The 20605-nt window shown below is 38.4% G+C and overlaps 1 protein-coding gene across 38 annotated transcripts in view; it reads left to right on the forward strand.

Annotated features, from left to right (window-relative positions):
* Positions 1–20605, forward strand: part of LOC138175830 (CUGBP Elav-like family member 2) — a 696702-nt gene that overhangs the window by 303133 nt on the left and 372964 nt on the right. For 7 of the 38 annotated variants that reach the window (XM_069106334.1, XM_069106337.1, XM_069106340.1 and 4 more), the window contains exon 1: positions 3054–3237. The exons of 4 other annotated variants lie outside the window; for them this stretch is intronic. In XM_069106334.1, the coding sequence (XP_068962435.1) occupies positions 3131–3237 (107 nt within the window). In that variant the 5' untranslated portion in view covers positions 3054–3130. Of the gene's footprint in view, positions 1–3053; positions 3238–16647; positions 18135–18217; positions 18481–20605 lie in introns of those variants that run through there. 27 more of the 38 variants (XM_069106354.1, XM_069106350.1, XM_069106348.1 and 24 more) reach the window with 9 other exon arrangements.

Consider the following 20605-nt stretch of genomic DNA (forward strand, 5'->3'; position numbering starts at 1 on the left):
ATTTCCTGTTGATTTTTTCTGAAAACTTATTTTTTAAAAATTATCAGGCATTTATTTTTTCCCTCCTTTCTACCTCCCTCCCACTGAGAAAATAAAAAAAAAACATAAAACCCTTTCAACAAATTAGCCAGCAAAGCAAAATAAATTCCCTCATAGGAAAGGTCTAAAAATGTATGTCAATCTACATATTATTCCAGTATTTCTCTGTCATGAGGTCAGAAGCATTTCTTTTTAAAAATCCTGAGTCCTGTAGAATCATGGCTAAGCATTATGTTGATCAGAGTTTTAAAGTCTCTGAGAATTGTGCTTTTTTAGAATGTTGATGTTATAGGATAAATTGCTCTTTATATTGTATCAGTTCACACAAGTCTTTTCAGATTTCTCTGAAACTGTCTCTTCATTTCTTTTAGAAAAAAATAGCATTCTATTATAGCTAGGTAGCTCAGTGATGGCATACAGTCAAGAAGACCTGAGTTCAAATCCAGCCTCAGATACTTGATGCCTGTGACCCTGGGCAAGTCACTTAACGTCTGTTTACCTTAATCCACTGGAAAAGAAAATGGCAAACCATTCCAGTATCTTTGCCAAGAAAACCCTCTGAACAGTATGTCCACAAGGTCACAGAGAATCACGACATGACTGAATGACTGAACAACAACAAAAGTATATTATAAAAAGGGCTCCCATAATAAGATGAGTGACCCAGTAGCAACCATTACAATGCTGATGGACTTAGAGAAAGCTAAGTGAAGTCATGAAGTGAATATTGCAAGACTTGGGAGTCAGGAAGACCCGAATTTAAATTCTTCCTTCAACACTAGTGTGTGACTCTGGGCAAGTCACAGAACTTCTCTCTTTTTCTCTGAACCCCCTTCTTACTCTAAATCTATAACTATGATGTGATCTTGATTCATACTTGTGAATCACACCACCATCTTCAAATATTAAATGCCTAAAATACATACCCTATTTCGATCATCTCTCTATGTAGATATAGCATTTCCATACATCATCACTTAATCTATAATTTAGTTTCTACTACTGTTACAAGGTAACATAAGAATATAATATCATACAAGAAATTTCACTGCCTATTTTATACAGAATAGCTTGTTAAGGGCTGGAAGAGAATCAAAGTTTACATACAATGTGATCTCTGCCTTCAAGAGGTTTACAATTAAATAATTATGATAACTGTCACTTATTTTATTTTCCCATGTGCCAGGCACTGTGTTAAGTTCTTTACAATTATTATCTCATTTGATCCTCACAATAACCTGCTAGGTAGGTGCTGTTATTATCCTTGTTTTACAAATGAGGAAACTGAGGCCAAGGTGAAGTGACTTGGCCAGGATCACCATGCTAAGTGTCTGAGGCTGGATTTGAACTTGGATCTTTCTGACTCCGGGCCTGGTGCTCTATCTACCATACCACCTAGCTTTCCAAATTAGGACATAGTTCACCAATGCAACATTATGTGACAAGTGCTTTTTGTTCCCCCTTTTTGGTCCAAACCAGTGATTTTAGTGGTATAGAGAAATATGTGCATTATACATAGTGTATGTGTGCATGAGTGTGCATGTGCATGTGTGTACACACATGTGTGCGTGTGTCCGCAAACATCTTCATTTTGAACTCCTGAGATATTAAAACACAGGTGGCATTACTGGCCCCATTTAACTACTGGGGAAAACAGGCACCAAGTGAATGAGTGATTTCTGCTTAGGTGTTCACTACCAGTCATTAATGGAATAAAGATAAGACCTCTTGTCTCCCTAAGGTTCCTCTGTTTCAGCTGCTCATTTATACAGTGTTTTATAGTTAGAAACCCGCATCTTATATTTTTACACAATCCCTTTACTTTGAAAAGATAAACCACTTTTGTCCGTTCTCTAAAATATCTTTCAGATCCCAGAAAATGAAAAATAATTGTCTTAGGGGCAAGGAACCCAGTCTTTATTGTTTGACCTTGGCTAATATAGTTACAGTTTCTACAGCATATAAATTGAAATCTCCATCTTCAAAAAAGAGAAAATAGAAATTACTCTTTGCATATTCAACTGGCCATTTTGGTGTGTTGAGACTGTCATGAACTTTGAGATCTAGAAGGCTCACAGAGATTGTGGAATCCATTACCCTCATTTCATAAATGTGGAAATTTAGGCCCAGTGCAATGAAGCAACTTACTCAAAGTCACATAGTAAGTTGTCGGCAGAGCATAACAAGGGTCTCTTGTTTCCTTTTCAGTCTTAGCAAAGTAACTAATTCCATTTGTAGTGATACTCATGTGATAACCCCATACAGGAGTTAGAAGTACCTACATCCTCTAGAAGCTCCATTTTTGCCTCCTTTGTCAGGTTGCCTTGAACTTGACTCACATTTAGAGGATTTGGGGAGTTTGTGGTATTAAAGAACTTCGAAAGTTCCAAAGTTTTTCTCCTCTGGTTCCTTTCCTGAGATGAGTGATGGACCCTGACCTTGTCACCTTCCCTGCTATGACAAGACCACAAGAAAAGATGACTCCAACTGTGTATTCATTGTAACTGAAAGGGAATGAGGCAAAAATCTTTCTAAGTGGGCAAATCAGGTCTTGCATCAATAACCTGTTACGTTTGCTATTGAATTATAGAATAAATAAAATGTAACCCATGCTAATCTCATCAGATGGGATAGAAAAGAGATAATTGATTTTTTTTAAACTTTTTTTGGTTTCTTATCTCCCTCTCACTCCCCCATTTTTAGGTGGTAATTAGAAATACTAATGCCAACCAGGCAAGAGTGAATGCAAACAAGACCCCTATAGGCAGTACAGTGCATTAATGTAAAAATATGCCCAGACAACATAACTTGTCAGAGAGGATTATTTCTACTTAGTGAATCTGCAGGGGCCCCTTTGCTCCACCATTCAGCATTTGACTAAGATTGGGGGTGGGAAAAAGAGAAGTGGGGGAGGGAAGGAGGGAGCGAGGGGAGAGAGAGAGAGAGAGAGACAGAGAGAGAGAGAGAGACAGAGAGAGAGAGAGAGAGAGAGAGAGAGAGAGAGAGAGAGAGAGAGAGAGAGAGAGAGAGAGAGAGAGAGAGAGAGAGAGAGAGAGAGCGAGCGCATTAGTGAACAGCTACTGTGGCATTGATGTTTGAGCGCACTTCTGAACTGGCTTTTGTTGAGAGTATCGGTGTAGAAAGCATGCGCTGTCCCAAATCCGCTGTTACTATGAGAAATGAGGATCTGCTTTTAAGGTATGTTGTCATCTCCTTTGTTTTTAATGTATGCTTTTCAGTTGCCAGGGCTGACTGTGACAATAACTATACTCTGAATCAAATTGCTTCTCTGCTGAGAGAGAGAGAGAGAGAGAGAGAGACAGAGAGAGAGAGAGAGAGAGAGAGAGAGAGAGAGAGATTGAAAGAGAGGGAGAAAAGGGATTGCATATTTGTACTAGTTACCTTTTGAAAGCTTACCATGTATTGACTCACTGCTATATGTGAAGGCTAGGCAACTAATTTAAAGAGCAGAATTGGGCTCTTCATTTGTCTTTCATTTTGTAGTATTTCTTTTTCATTATTATGCACTGTGCTGGGAATAATCATGGTAAAAAGGAACTAAGATGACTCCATATTAGACTTGTGCTCTAAATATCACTAATTAGAATTTAACCGACTTAAGGTAGTCCTTTGTGCTACCAGTTGAGTGCTTTTCTTCTGTTTGCCAAAATATGTACCTGTGTTTGAGGACCAGTGTACATGCATGATGCCCTGAGTCCCCAGATATTGAAAGCAAATATACATCCTTGCATGTCACTATGGTTCCATCATATACTACGAATGAGTTACCACTAACCTTTTTTGGGGGGTAGAGGGAATTATGTGAAAATTGGCATCCTGCTTTGAAAAATGTAGTCTTTTCTTTATTTGCTAGCAGACATTGTAGCACTGAATACATCTTTGGGTCTGACAATGGGACGGGCTGAACAATGGAGCTGTCAAACTAGCTTAATGCATGTCTGGAGCTGTTGTGTTTTTTTTTTCTCAACACTCTTTTTATCTTCTATAATCTTGTTTGTATAGACTATGCAGAATGAAGAGCTTTTAGTATTTCTTGTTTATGGTTGTGGGTTTAAAAAATTTAATAACCACTGTTCATAGAGCTTTTTGCATTTTGTAGCTATGTCGGTTGGATTAAGTTAGAGATTTATTGCTATCCTCTCTGTTAACTAGAGAAAGAAAACTTATTGATTGAGAAGCTTGTAATACCATTATCAATCTGGCAAATACCTTGTTGTCAGGCATGTCTTTACAATATTTAATGCCTGGTAATTTCGAGTTTTCCTGTTTTGTAGACTAAAGGCACTTACAATGTAGACAAAGTTAAGAGATTGTTTTTTTTTAATTAAATGAATTATTATTTCTAATCCTTGATTCATTTTTTTTGTAATCCAGGAAGGAGTATGGTTAGAAATCCAAGGACAAATAGTAGAACTTTTGTCCACATAATTTTGATCATAAATTATAAAATAACTATGATAATAATTATTGAGTTATAGGTCTCTCTGGGGAAATACTGACGCTTTTGTTTCTGATTCTTAATTTATTCTTATGCCTTCATTAAGTGTAGCATTATGGAAGGAAAACTGTTTTTTTTTTCAAGCTTTCCAAAATAGTATTTTGAAAGACAAGTGCTTGTCTCTAATGTGGGGATAGTGAGATTTCAGGAAGAGAAAATTAAAAAATCTGTTTCTAACTTTTAAAATAAAAAAAAAAACTTTGTTTCTTTCCTGAGCATATCATTGATGGTATTAAGGTATTAAATAACAATGAATTTGCTTAATAATGGACATAATCATCCCAGAGAGTTATTTTCTCTAGCATGTATGTTGTTATGAAATATATGCACAAAAAGCAACAAAAAGGTCAATGGATTTTAGAGTTGTTTTCCACCAGATTTTTTTTAAACAAGAGAGATATCAATAAACAAAATCAAAATCTTTTAGTTGGAAGTAATGTTTCCTGGTTATATACCTTGTTAGTTTATTTTATCAGTAGTCAAGATGGAATTAGGGACAGAATTCAATGTGTATGAAAATATGTGTATTTGTGAAACAATAGATATCTTTCAAGAGTTTGGATATAAATTGTTATAGTTTAGATTTTGGAGGATATGAAATATGTTTTAATGGTATTATAAAACCATTAGTGCAAATGTGACTGGTTTTTAGCATGAGCAATTCAGATCTAGAGTGCTTTTCTTAAAACAAGAAGCTTCTGACGATATTTTTGGAAGCATTTACTGGCCCTCAGAGAACAGATAAGATGGTATCTCTTTCTCTAAAGCCGAGATGTGATACATTTTTGAAGTTACTCATCTTGTACAGAGTGGATTCTAGAATTTGCAATTATCTTGGTCTTTTACTTCCAATCTAACGTGAACTGTTCGCTCCACTGGGTGCACTAGCAATTGCTTTCAGGATGAGCTCAAAACAGGAAACTGGTGAAACCTTTCTCAGTGCCTCCAACTCACCCAGCTTATAATTTGGGAGAATCCAGATCCAGAAACCAAGCTGAAAGTAATGAATTCATGATATCTCTGTGACTTGAGGGGATGTTAAACAGTATTTTGAGAAAGCAGTCTTAACCACAATAGTTTCCTCCATTCCCCAGGTGCTCGTTAATATTGTATTTGTGTTAAGAAATAACTTTGAAACACACATGCTAGTTTCTTAGTCATGTTAAATTGCAGCTGTTTCCCTTATAACCAGTTTTATTTCTTCAAGTCTTGGGTGACTTTTGTTAGGTCAAAGTCTCTTCTGCTGTTTTTACATGTAGAAATTGAAATCCACCTTCCTAGATTCAGGAAGTTATCCTTTGCTTTAATTGAAAGAGCAGCTTACTTCTAGGAATTTGGTGAACTTTTCTATATCCATTTCCCTAAGTGTACCAAGATAGCTAGTCTGTTTCCTGCAATAATTCTCAATCATGTAATTCGCCCCTCCCCAACCTTGCCAAGTGACCAGAAGATGCCAAAATAAAGCATAGTTTCAAATACAAAACTATGCAAAGTTCAGATTTGCAGAGGAGGAACCATTGAAAATTCAAATGGGTAAACTGTCATTTTGAAACACTGCAGAGATCATACACAGAATATCCTCCCAAACAAGCTTTGAACCACGTCCCCATGTTTTTAATTGACTACGAAGTACAATCTCTAACCCCAAGGTATTAATATTCTCTAAAGTAGAATAAGAACTGAAGGGTTCCCATTACCTAGTTTAAGTATATAAGATTGCAAACTATACCTTTGGGGATGAAAAAACAAAAGAGAGCATTCAATTAATATTCATATCTAGAACTTTTATAGCAAGTGCAGATTGTGCTTGAATACTTAGGAAGTCATTCAAGGAGTGAATCAATACTAATTATTGTAATCAGTAGGGTTAATTAGCAGAAGATGTGGCTGATGGAAAGTTCATTGCTTACAGCCCTGGAAACACCTATGTTGATGAAATCTAAAGGGAAGATGCCAAGGAGAGAGCTTTGTATGAAAAGAAACGGCTTTCATTTGGCATTAAAGGGGCCATACTTCCTAGAAGAGAAACATGCCTTGATTTTCGCATGGGATGGATGTCGAGGAAATGAGAAATAGCCAACTGAGTTGCTTGTAAAGCGATTTCTGTGGAAGTCATTAATGAAGTTCAGGGGCCTTCTTTGCCTACTCTGCCGCTCTGCAGCATCTATCCTCCCTCTCTTTCTCTCATATGTTAATCTGTGCAAATCTTTTCAGTTTCAGTCTTATTTATGAATCATCCTTATTAGCCTCCATTCACTTTTATAATCCGGGTACTTTCTGAGGGTTGAAGGGATTTTTTTTGGGGGGGGGGGTTTTTCCCCTCTCTCTCTCTCTCTCTCTAGTCTCTGTGAGCTTCCTCCTCCTTCTCCTTCTCTCTTTCTCTCTCTCTCTCTCTCTCTCTCTCTCTCTCTCTCCCAAACTCCCTCCCTCTCTCTCCTTCTCTCCCTCTCTCCCTCTCTTTACCTCTATCTCCCTCCCTCTCCCTCTGCCTTTCTCCCCCTCTCCCCTTAATCCTTATGCTGCTGTATTTGAGAGCTTCTTTTAGCTAGTAGAGACTCTTATTTTTTAGGAGAGATGCAGCCATACTTCATTCAAAGGGCAGGGTTTGGAGAGGATTAACAATTTGTGGAATTTCAGTTAGCTGACATTGGGAAGAGGGTGTCTGGGGAAGGAAAACATTCGTGAGGTTCAAATGATGTGGTCAATTAAGAATTAAAATGAAGTGTTCTAGAGCTTAAACACCTCTACATTTTACATGGCAGCAATCTCGAGAGAGTAATCCCAGGAAAACTGTAAACCTAAATTTAACTGAAGGTCTGTGCATGTGCGTGTGTGTGTGTGTGTGTGTGTGTGTGTGTGATAGAGAGAGTGTTCCTCCTCCACCATTCGTGCCCATTTCCATTCTTCCGAACATTATCATTCAAATTATTCCCTAGATTATGATTCAGGTAGAGTGTCACAAATACTACTGGTTAAGTGTTGTTTTTAGATGAGGTAAATTCTGTTTCTAAACATATCATTCCCACTTCCTGTAATGTCATTAGGGATTATCAGGTACAGGTGTTATTTATCTTTGCCACAGCTTTCCCATGACTCTTTTAGTGCTTTCTCACATGGTTACTTGTGTGTCAGCCCTATCAGAGGTAACTGAAAATGTCAGCTATTGGGAAAGGATGACACCAAGCCCAGGATGACATAAGTTACTACAGCAGTATGAGCTTCAGCCACCATAGCCCATTCCAACTTGACCTGTTCTATGATTGGCTGCCTGAGAAAATGATGTATCACTGGAGTTTATGAAACAGGACTTGCCAGCATACCCACAGAGGAAATAAAAACTTGAATTTTCTTGTCATGGGAAGAAGGGCTTATTTAAAACAAAACAAAATATGATAGAACTTATAACTCTGCTACATTCACAAGTTTGTAAGAATCTTCTCTCTCTCTCTCTCTCTCTCTCTCTCTCTCTCTCTCTCTCTCTCTCCCTCCCTCCCTCCCTCCCTCCCATCCTCCCATCCTCTCTCCCTCCATTGTTGGTCTCTAGCTGTCCTCTGAACTGACTAGTTACAGTATACTTGAGCCTTTATATAGGAACTGATCAAATGTTTCCCTTCCCCATTGTAGACCTGTCTCAGGAATACCAGTATTAAAATGTTCTAGGATATAACTGTCTTTCCATTTGGCTCTTGGGTTTCTAGATCTTATTGTCTCTCTATTTACCAGTTTCTCTCCACAAACAAGATGGTTCAGAGACCATCAGTGGGTATGGTTACTCATCTTGCTGCTGGGCAGCATGTATTCATAAGGAGGTGTATTATTCTATTTTATTACAGTTCTGAAGTACTGTGATTCTCTTTTAGGTAGGAGAGGTGCCAATAATTAGGGTACTTTTATTTTTTTAACTATCAGGACAGGACCATCTTCCATGCCCCTCTTCTAAAACATTGCTAAAAAGAATATGTCCAGAAGATAATTGTCAGTTGTTCACCCCACCCTGAGATTCCTTGATGGCTATATAAGTGGAATTAGGGGGTGGTTAGAGGGGAAGAGGAAACCCTGGTGCCAGAAAAAAAAAAGCATCATTTTATTTCTTACTGTAACTTTTAGCTTTTAAAATAATGGGAGGGGTGGTAAGAAAAAATAGACAGATAAAAACTTTTGGGTTTTTTTTGTTTGTTTTGCTCATCATGAACCTTTGGCCCTTAAATATTTGACATATTGTTAAATTGTCTACATATTTCCTTGCCTGAGGTTCCTGTGTTATACATAATATATTGATAGCAGAAACAAAAAATGCTGGCCTTAGAATTTCTGAGTTTAAATCTTGCCTCTACCCTTGACAAGTGTCTTATCCTCCCTAAGTCTCAATTTCCTCATCTGTTGCAAAAAAAAAAAAAAAGGATAGTAGTGATCTCACAAGGATAGATCTCACAAGTGATTATCAAGTAAGATTATGTATATAAAGTGTTTTGCAAACCTAAAAGCTCTATTGAAATGTTATCTATTAATAATAGTATTGCTACTTGCCTGTATTTCCCAATCCATTATCATTTTACCCATCCACATGAGTCAGTAAAAGAACCATCCCTTTGTAAGGAATATTGTGGAGTTTGACCTATACTTGGTCCCTGGTTATTTTCTGTGGGTTTAACATACTTCCCCTCCTGAAGTAAATTCAGCTCCCCAAGGTGCAGCCCTCTGTTCATTCCAGCTCATCTCCTTGCCAAATTTGTGATCAGAGTAGAAGAATAAAAGATAAGAGAAAAAATGGAATATGAAAGGAGAAATAACAGCCCTTTCACTTTTAATAATTTCCCCTCTTTTCTCCATTTCAACTATTAAGGGTCCTAAGAACATAGAAGAGATGAATTTTAAGCATACCCTTAGGATTTTCTTTTCTTGAATTGTTTTTAACCTCTGGAATAGGGAGAAGAACTGGAAAAATAGTAAATGTAGATGAATCTGAAGCATTCTTTGAATATAAATACAGAATGGAGTTTTCTTCCGTAACTCTGTGCTTCATCTCTGTGGAGGAGAGCAGATAGACCACCAGTAGTTCATGCTGTGATGATCAGCCAAGCATATATGGAATATTATGTGCCCAGAATAAATACTGTAAGAGATACAAGAAAAATATCTGAGACGTAATTTCTTACCTTCATGGGGTTTATAGTCCTGTGGGAGAAAAGGGTCAGGGGTGTGGGGCAAACATGATTAATACACTTAAAACATAGAGAAAGCATGAGATGGGCTATAACGTGCTCAGTCATGTGGTATAGGCAATAAATGAATTGTAATTCAGACAAAATTAAGTTCTGTGGAGACCAAATTAGCATAGGGAAGGCTGCATGTAGGGAATGAGAACTGAGATAGGCCATGTTGGGTGATGTGGAAAAGAAGAGAGGAAGGCACGATGGTCATGTATGTAGCTAAATTAATAATATAGAAACAATAACTAGCATTTACATAGCTCTTTAAGGTGTGGAAAGCACTTCACAAATGCTATCTCACTGGATCCTCACAATAATAATCCTGTTGTTATTATTATCCTCACTTTAGAGATGAGGAAACTGAGTCACAGAGACATGAGCACAGAGAAAAATCTAGGTGGCACACTGGGTAAGAGTGCTGAACTTGGAGTCAGAAAGACGAATTCAAATCCTGGCACGTACATTTAATGACTGTGTGACCCTGTGCAAGTCTTAACCTCTCTCAGGCTTAGTTTCCTTAGCTGCAAAATTGGAATAAAAATAGGAAGTACCTCACAGGGTTGTTGTGATCAAATAAGATGTCATATTTTATATATATATATATATATATATATATACATATATATATACACATATATATACATATATATGTGTATGTATATATGGCACAAGTGCCATGTAAATTTCTTTATTATTGTATTTGCCCATGATCACACAGCTAGTAAATATCCCGAGGTAGGATTTGAACCCAGGTCTTCCTGATTCCAAGTCCTGTGCTCTAGCCACTGTGCTATCTAGCTCCCCCAAATAAAATAATACTGCCTTAGGTCTAAATCTAGGAGGCATATAGATGACATAGTGAATATAGCTCTGAGAGATATCCTGACACTGTATAACCTGAGCATCAGTTGGTTTTTCATTTGTAAAATGATGAGATAACCTACAAGTTCTCTTCTGTATTTAAATCTATGAGCTTACAATGTAATGCCTTTCTTTACACAAATCCAAAGCCAATTTACATTTATGACTCCTTCTAATAATAGCACTTTCATATAATGTAAGGAGGGGAAAATATTGCTTTATATGTAGAAGAACTGAGGCACATAATGGTTCAGTTTGCCAAGATCACGTCCTTTGTATCGGAGGTTACCCGGGAACCCAAATCCTTAGGTATTTTACCAGGAAAACATGATTCAGTTATCTACACTAGAATTTTCGTGTGGACATCCAACCTTCTGATAGATAATTTCCTATAGCCTCCATTGGAACATTTGAGAGAAAGAGGAACAGGAAAACCAATTGTTCTTTCTTATGGACTCTGGAGATTTATAATCAAAAATAAGAAACCAAGTGAAATTTTCAAATATCATTAAGTAATCTTAAAAATAATTTTTGAAAAAAATCTTATAAAAATCTCAAGTGGGTCATATTTGAACCATGATCATGGGGAGGAAATAGATATCTCATGCTCCAAAACTTAAGTCACTTTCAAACCATATTGCCATTTTAATGGATGAGTTATAGAACTGGTAGAGTAATAAGGTTAAAACATAGTAGTTATTATCTAAAGATAATGCTAGCCATTCATTCATTCATTTAGATTTCTCTGCTCAGAAGTGATAGTCACCCATTTAGTAAAGGGACTGGCTGATTCATCAGAAAGTTAAATCATTAACTTCTAGTGCCATCCAGCATAATCTCTGACAGAATGAAATGGAGAACCCAACAGGCTTGCTTCTCAGGTGTCATGATGTTTTCATTCTATTTTAAAGTAACAGTCTTATCCAACTCCTGTCTCCAGCCTCCATATTAGGTGTACTCTCCACATAATGGACAAAAGCTCTTCTATGGAGATTAGTTATCGTTGTGGGTAAAGTAGATTCATGTGTTTTAATTTACTGAAACCCAAAGCTTGTGCTGTGGCTAATCCTCACTCGTCATCAAGATACATTTGTTTGAAAAGGAGAGAGCCAGACAAATGGAGCTGAAGTACCTTCTGAGACGGGCTCATAAGATGGGATAGTGATTCATGCCAAGACCACAGTCACAGACACCCCACCAGAAGGCTCAGAACGCTTTCATTTCTTTCTCTTTCACCCCCCACCTGTTGCTGCTTTCATTGAGACCCAGAGTAATGCCTATTGCTATCTCCCTTCCAGTTGCAGCTGTTGAGCTAGCTGTTGGTTCTATTTCTTAAGGCAGTAATTCATTCTCTTCTTTTATCACATGTTCCAGTAACTTAAATGTAAAACTAGGAAGAAAACTTTTCTTTGAGACAGGAGAAGGGGGAGGGAGATTGCACAGAAGCAGAGGTTGGGATAGGAACTGGGAAAAACTGCAAACCTTTCTCTGATGAGGATAGAGTAAGGCAGAGTTCTATTTTCTCAATTACAAGTCTGTATAAACCAGTGGAGTTTATATTCCTGTCGACAAGGCTAGCACCAGAGTATGTAATCTGGGAGAATTTTTCAAATGCAGGCATCTTCAAGGGTGTCATCAAAGACATTCTTTCATCATTCTGCAAATATTTATTGATGCCTCCAATCTACCATCAAATCACTGTTTTGTCTGCCTACTTTTCCTACTCTTTCCCTTCCTAATTTTCACATGCTATTACTCACTTTCATTTCACACAGTACTTGATCCTGCTTCCCTTAGCATATCCCCTGGCAGTGTCTGAAAAGGGACTGCAGTGCCCAGTGAATAGAGCAGCTGTTCTTGGTTCAGAAATCAGTCTCAGCCAAAGCAAAGCCGAACTTGATTTCTCTTCCAGATAAGCAATGACTACTCCATTCACTCTGCCCTTACTTACCTCTTTATCACACACACACATACACACACACATACACACACACCCTTTTGGCATTGTTTAATACTTGGAGCTCCCTGTTGAGAAACAAAGAAGAGAAAAGGGGGGATGGGAAAGGAAAAAGGAAGGCAGAGAAGAAATATGTAAAGAAAAGAATGGACAAAGGCAAAGGGAGAAAAAAAGAAAGTAAAGAGAAGATGAGTGCTCGTTGGATAGGGAAGGTTTTTCAATGTTCCCATTTTCTCTGTTGGGAGAAATCATTATGAAAATCTCAGTTACATCTGAATTTCAGAGTGCAAAAGTGTGTGGATACTTTGTATATGTTAGTGGATGTTCTTTGTATATGCGTATGTATCTGTATATATGTGCATGTTATTTATGTATGTGAGTATTTGAATATGTGTACAAACAAAGCAACACCTTCAGTTTGAGAGTCTTCTAAATGTAGATAATTTCACAGCTGGATATCTGCTGTGAAGAAAAAATGATTCAGGATAACTTTATAAATAAGCAAAGTCTGCAGTAGTTGTTTTAAGGAAGATATACCTATTTTAAATGTACTTTAAAATGCAAAGTGAGAATTTAATAGCGTGTTCATGTTCCCACAAAATCTTAATTTTAAGACTGATTTTCTTTTTATGAAACAGGTGGTATAACCTGAATAGAACTTAATAAGGACAGCATTTCATGAGTTTTCAAAATAAGAAAAGAATGCATGGAAAGTTTTCTCTTACTGCTGTCAATTAAAAAAAAAAGTCAGCCTATACCTTTATAAAACCAAGAAAAGATACATTCACACTGTATCACTTATGGATCTGTTTTATTTTTTTAAAGCACATGAAAAACACCACAGTTTATTTTTGCAAGTCGCTAATGAAGCTGGAATGGGCTAAGAACAAACACATGGCCACAAAGTCAGATAGTCTCCCAGGTACTTAAAATTCATGTGGATTTCAAATTTATTGGCTGGAAATGATAGGAAATTCCCATTTAGGTCCCATTTTTCTGGCTCCAAATTGCTCTAAGCACATTGGTGGGTTGTTGTTGTTTTTAACCACAACAGTTATGTTAATAAAATTTGAGTCTGAAAATGTGATAGGGGAAAGCTGTTTTGGATTCTGGCTTGACATGAAGAGCCAGAAGTGCAGGTAAAACCTTTGAAAGAAGGATACAATCATTGTAGAGAATTCTCCATGACTTTATGTGGCTATGTTGCCAATCTGGTAATGCCTTTTAAAGAGTTTCTAATTAATGTTTCTAATTAATGTTTAGTAGTAACAGAATGAATATTTGTCACAGAACACACTGTGTTATTGGCAGGAGGAGGGAATCAGGTGCCCCATCACTTTCTTTACTGTTTCAAATCTTGTGTGTAAAAGACACATTAGACTCTAGTATAAAATAAAATAATGTACCTTCCTTTAATAGGATTGTTCCATTGGAATTCTGTGCCTGACTACTAACTCATTGATAAAGTGGGAGGGAGACCTTTAATAGAAACAGTACTTCATTTAACATACTATACAGAATTTCTTAAAAAAAAAAAAAAAGGTTTTGTTTTTTTTTAATTGCATGCCCTTGCTTTGAGGCCAGAGATAATCTGGGTCTCAGACCATGCTCATTGGCCTGAGTTCAGTATAGGATGGAGGATAGGGAAGGTGGGCAGTTAAAATGGATCACTGTGCATTTACTTGCCTGGGAAGGGTTGCTATGAAATGAGGTCATTCAGAAACTTCCCCCCTTGAAGTGCTTCCAATTCTTACATAGCCTTTTGTTTGGGAAATGAATAGCAAGTTGATTAAAAAAGGGGGGTGGGGGAGTGTGAAACAATTAAGGAAGGTAGGGGGATGGGATGAGAGAAGAGCTTCAGGGTTTTAGCTCCTCGGACTAAAACTGAAAGGTCCCAGGAAAAAAAAAAAAAAGTGAAAGCTCTTTCTGGACTCTGGGCCATCCAATTCCACACAGTTATATCTGCCATGATGTCAGCATGTAGGTCGTGCAGATGGGAGAGGCCGGTTGAGAGGCTCACTCCTGTGGGTGCTGTTTTAACTTCACCAGAATGCTAAATAGCTCCATGGAATCTGAAAGCTTCGGCAGCAAGCCCAGTGGGGCTAACCATCACTAAACCCAACTACCAAAACATGATACTGGAAGACTCAGGCCAGCACGTCAAAGGAGTTACATTTCTTTGCACCTTCTGTCATTTTAAGCTTTCCTTGAGGAAGAGAGGGATATCTGGAGGGTGGTATTTTCTTTAAGCTTAAGATCTTTTAAAAGTTCAGTTTTTAAAACTGCTGCTGTGTATGGGCTAAGATCATGAAAATATAACAGATATTTAAAATAAAAACTTAGATCAGAAGACTGCTGTTAGCCCTAAAATGTGCTGCTTGTCTCCTCCCCCCCAACATACACACACACACACACACACACACACACACACATACCCCTACATGTAGATGCCTCTGTTCCATCATTTATGTATTTGTAAGCTTCACTATTCAAACTCTGCTGTGCCCCATAAGGTTCCCTTGGTTCATATCTCTGTATCCTTTATAGAGTGAGTTTTCTTTTGTATCTGACCCTGGTCCTTCTTCTAACTTTAAATGGGAAAAGCAAATGTGCTTTGAAAAGTATGTTACACTGTAGTTGTTAAATAAAGCAGTAACCTATGCACTCATAATGCTTTCTCTATGACCTACTTACATACAACTTCACCCTCCTTATAGTATGATTAAAAGCTGCTTTGAATCCACTATTCCCTCAAGGGATTTGAGGCTAGAATTTAACAAACTGCTGAGAAGGCTTAAGTCAGTAAGAGGGCTTCCCTACAGCTTCTCCCAGCTAATTCACATGCAATTAAAAGGAAAATAAATATTTCAAAAGACTGTACATGTTAATGAATAATGTTCCACCTTATAGAATGAGGGGCTTAACCATATACAGTATTGAGCTTTGTTTTAGAAGTAGATTTTTCTGCATGGTTTTAAAAAAGAGCTTTCCTTTGGGGGATATTTTGGAGGGTCAATTTTGTTTGGTCATATGGAGAGAGACTTACTATTTATGATATATATTATTCATTTATGCCTTATTTTAAGTCTCTTGCATTCCTAAATAATACATGCATAACTGAAGGTCAAGGATCCTCTCCATCAAACCAACTAACTTCTTCTGTAGAATTATTAAAAAAAAAAAACACCAAAAATGACAACAAAACCCTCATATGTTCCTGGGCAGCAGGAGTAAGTGGGTTTGTGGATAGTGTATAGCAACAGAGGGGAATATAGATATAAGATACAGATATAAGAATCAGTTTCATTCAGTGCTTTTCTCAATTCTCTATGAATTTAAAACTGATACCTCAGCAATGAAAAAATATTAAAACTAAGGTAAATCCAGTTCTTGCTAGGATTCACTATTGTGGAGACAGAAAGTCAAAAGTCATATATTAGTTCAGCTGAAGGAAATCAGGCCAGCTTCTTGAAAGGATGAACTGAACTAAATTTTCCAAGGCCCATTACCTTATAGTACTCAGGGTACCATATCTGGATAAAACTGATATGTAAATGTCTGCTTTGCCACTTAACTGGTGAAAATGGTAGGTACTCTTCTTGTAGGCTTGTGGAATCCAAATATGAATAAAAATGTTTTCTTCAGTAGCAGCCTGCTCTTAATATAGCATTAGAAAGGACTTTGGTAGAAAAGAATTATCTTTTCCCCCCACATTGTGACTTCTAATATCTTTACATGTTACTTAATTGGTTAACCCTCTAGTTCCTGTGACTATGCTTTCATTTATTTGACAGAATAAAATAGCCCATCTCATAGAGCCCAACATTGTGTGCAGGGTTTTGTTTGACACCTAGTAGCTCTGTGGCCACAAACAGGTGACTTAATTTCCTATAACCTCAGTTCCCTCGTCTGCAAGAGAAGGATCATAACAACCTATGGCTGTTGTAAAGAAAATGCTTTGTTAACCTGAAAGCACCATATAAGTGAGAGAAATTATTGTAATTATCACAATTATGTCAATTTAATATCTGGTTCTATGAAGAATAAGAAGATTGAAAGAAAATTGGATGAATTTGCAAATGCCATTCTGTATACTAACAGCAATGAAGTGAAAAAAAAGGTACCAGAACATGGGAAGTATGGGAACTGTAAACTTCTAGACTTCTTTGATGGTGCAGGTTTTAAAGTTTGAAATAGATCGAAGCAGAAAGCATATCATTTTGAGAAATGTTCAATTGTTTCAAGAATTCATTTGTTTGAATTAAACTATATTAGAAACCAACCTTAGCACAGCATAGTATACGCTACTTATTTTTCCAACACACCCTCAAACCACCTACTAAAGACTCTCTCACCTTCTTTTTTAATACTGTTGGAGATTTTTGCCACTTTCCCCATTTCCATTAAATGTAATCATTCCACATATTTAAATAGACATTTTAGCTGAAAAGCTGCTGCATTTGGGAACTTAGCATAAATCATCCTGTTGGATTGTTGTGTATCTAATACTAGGAATTTATAAATTAATTGTCACCCATACGAAAAGATAAAGTGTGTTATTTCTGTCACCTCCTACTTAAAACTACTTACTTTTTTCAGAATTTCAACATAATGCAAAAAGAATTTTCTGTACAAGATTAGATTTTTTTTTCTCCTTTCCCCTTTACATATTGAACCAAATTCCTACATGTAATCTTTGATTATTTAGGCAAAGTATAATTTACCAGATATATTTTCCTAATTAAATCACTAAGTCTAGGTAAGTTATTCCTAGAAAGGTCACTCGATAGCAATTCTGCCATACAAAGCAACCTACTTAAAGCTCTTCATCTTTCTTTTTATTGTTAAGGCTTGCCGGGTTGTTGTTGTTAACTTTGTAATGAAATGGGCCTTGGCAACATTGGTCACACCACTCCATTCTATCAGGTCTGGTTATAAAGCCTTTATTGTCGGTTGAATGGCAACTGGGAAGATTTTTTAGAGAACTCATTTGCATTTCGAGATATTGTTGGAACTGCAAAAGTATTTGTTGCAGTATTGCTTCTCCCCAGCAAGCCCTTTCTTGCCCTGCTCTTCTTCCTGGTAGGATCTTTGCTCCTTCGCCCCCCCCCCGCTTCTATTTTAGGGGGTCTTTGGGGGGACGGGGAGGGGGGCAGAGCACCACCTTAGGCGGAGTTGCAGGGGTTAAGCCGTAGCTGCAGTGGGAGCGTAGCCCCGCCCCTTCTTTCAGCACCTGGTGCTCTATAGACAGTTGCCTCAGCAGTAGATTTCAGAGGGGATTGGAGGAAAAACCAGAGAGGGGGAGAGAATGTGACAACTGCCGCTTTGGGTTGCTGCCTTGGGGGGTGGGGGGAGGCCTCCCGCACCTGTCCCTGCCTGTCTCTCAGCCAGCCCAGTCGCTGAATCAGACCCAGCCCGGAGCAGGCATCCCTCATCTGCCAGAGCCGGGAGCGAGCGGTTGCCCCGTAAAGAACATGACTTCTTCCTTCAAGCTGGATTTCCTCCCGGAGATGATGGTTGATAGCCGCTTGCTAGTTTCCGAGAGAATGTAAGTGGAGCCCTGGCCGCCCCTGCCCGATGCAGCAGCATCTTCGGAGCGAGCTCTGGTGCCCGTGAGGGGGCAGAGCGTGGGGGGCTGGAGGGAGGGCGGCGGCAATGGGGAGCGTTCCGAGGACACCTTGGGCCATTTAAACAAAGCTCGCTGCTGCTGCCTCCGCCGCCGCCGCCACCGCCGCTGCTGCTGCCGCCGCCGCCACCGCCGCCACCGCTGCTGCTGCTGCCTCTGCTGCTGCTGCTGCCTCTGCTGTTGCAAAGTCTCGTTTATCTGGAACCTCTCTGGAGGGGAGTGAGGAATTTGCAAGCGGTTGGCATTCTTCTCTGCCCAGAACCAAACGGTAGTTGGTTGGGGGGAGGGGGGAAAGGAGGGGGTCTCCTCCACCCCCAGTCCCCCCAAATATCCGTAGATTAGCTGCTTCTCTGTTTGGTTTTCTGGCAGGAGGCTGGCTCATTGAACGCGGTGAGGAGGCAGAATGCTTTTTCCTCCCCTGTTCTATCGCGGTGCCATGTGAAAATGCGGGCGAGCCCAGAGCAGATGAGCACACTTTCCCTCAGGTCCAGTGACATTCCAATGTAGATAGAGGCGCACGCGCGCCGGCGTGCATGCAGGCATGCATGCCTGCATGCGTGTGTATATGTGTGTGTGCGTGTGTGAGTAATAATTCGGTGTGGCTAGCTCCTTCCAAGAACATAATTAAAGATTCCGCAAATGACCCCCCCCCCCATCTGACTTGAAATTTGTAAAGGTTCCTTGCTTTCTAATGGGGGAAGGAGGTTGTGGAGATGGGGAGGGGGAAGGGGGAAGAGAAGTGGAAGAAGGGATAATTATAAAGTATTAAAATAGCCAGGTGTATTCCAGCGCGGAAATTAGAGGTAATTTTTTTTTTTTACGTAATCACGATGGTTTGCCTGATAATGCACTGTGTAATTTAATAATTAATGTGGTTCGGGTTGTCTTAAAATGTAGTCAAACCGAGGTAGATAACACTTATTGGAAGAGTGTTGGAATTTGTGAAGAAAGGGAAGCATGTCTAATTTTATAGCTGCCTTCATTGATCTGGATATGAAAGTTTCTGCATCAACTCAGGCACTCTTGGGTCAGGAGAATTTTACAAGTATTCCCAAGTATCTTGAAGGAAGGAAGGAGGGAGAAAAGGAAGGGAGGAAGGAAGCAAAGAAGGAAAGAAATGTTTGATTTCTGAAAGGAATGATATGGAAGGTGAGTGGAGTTTTTGGACAGAGAATATAGATTTCATCCAAGACCGGATAAGAAATTATGATTACTTATTTAAATTACTCCTTAGCAAGAGGTATGATAATGACTATAAATCATAATAATGACATTGGGGGGGAAGTACTATATGTTAAGAGTGCATATGTAAATAATATTATTCATGACCTACTTGCTGGAAGCTTTGTCATCCATAATTCTTTCTGAAGCTTTTCACATACTCTTGCATGTGTCGAGACCATGCAGGGCTTTATGATTCATTTCCCTGGCAACTAACTTTCCCCCAAGGTGCTAGATTCTTTTTCTAGTATGTTAAGTGTTATGAGTTGAGAGCTTTAGTGGTAGCCAATTGTTCCAGCAGCTGAGATTAAAAGGGGGGTTGGGGAGTAGAGGAGGAGAGAGATTGATAGTAGAAAAGTGAATGACCAAGCACAATTTCTATAATACTTGCCCTCCTCATTAAGAATGTCACACTGTTTGTAAACATGATCAGGTCCATTGTTTCAACTGAGATAATTAGATAAATTAAAATATTGAATTTCCTTTTGGTAGTTTTCTTTGAAAAATTAAGCTCGCTTAGTCCAAATCCCTAGGTTGCTTTCTTTTAAAGGTCTTTATCCAGTTTTATATGTGTGTGTATATGTATATGTATGTATGTATGTATGTATGTATACACAGATACATTCTCCCTTTTCATTCTCTTATCTACGTGTCTATAGATAGTTATAACCTCTATTAGTTGTTTGTGAAGTGCTATTATGGTTTCTCTTCAGGACTCCAGAGATTGAGCTCAATCAAATCGGTATCTTATCCACACCATCATGGTTTGATTATACTTGCTACCTAGGTGATCATAATATACCTAGTTAATGAAACCTCTCTCAACTTAAGCCAGGGAGCATTAATAGCATCTGAAAGATGTTCCCTTTTATGGGTCAGATTATGAAAATTCAACTTGTACTTTTTCTCTGGTACATGAATGGTAGTGTTGGTGCTCAAACTGTTCCCTCTGAATAGAGTCTTTGTATTCAAATTCTAGAACGATTCCCTTTCCACTGTACACCCAACTATTACTTATGTTCAGATGATCTCTTTTGGAACCAGGACCAAATTGTTTTCCCTGTCAGTGATCTAATATTGGGGGGGGGCGAGGGGGGGGAGAGAGAGAGAGAGAGAGAGAGAGAGAGAGAGAGAGAGAGAGAGAGAGAGAGAGAGAGAGAGAGAGAGAGAGA

The sequence above is a fragment of the Petaurus breviceps genome, unplaced genomic scaffold (assembly GCF_028583685.1).
Source record: "Petaurus breviceps papuanus isolate PSGF00001 unplaced genomic scaffold, PetGlider_PUasm1.0 79, whole genome shotgun sequence".
In the NCBI taxonomy this organism is placed as follows: domain Eukaryota; kingdom Metazoa; phylum Chordata; class Mammalia; order Diprotodontia; family Petauridae; genus Petaurus; species Petaurus breviceps.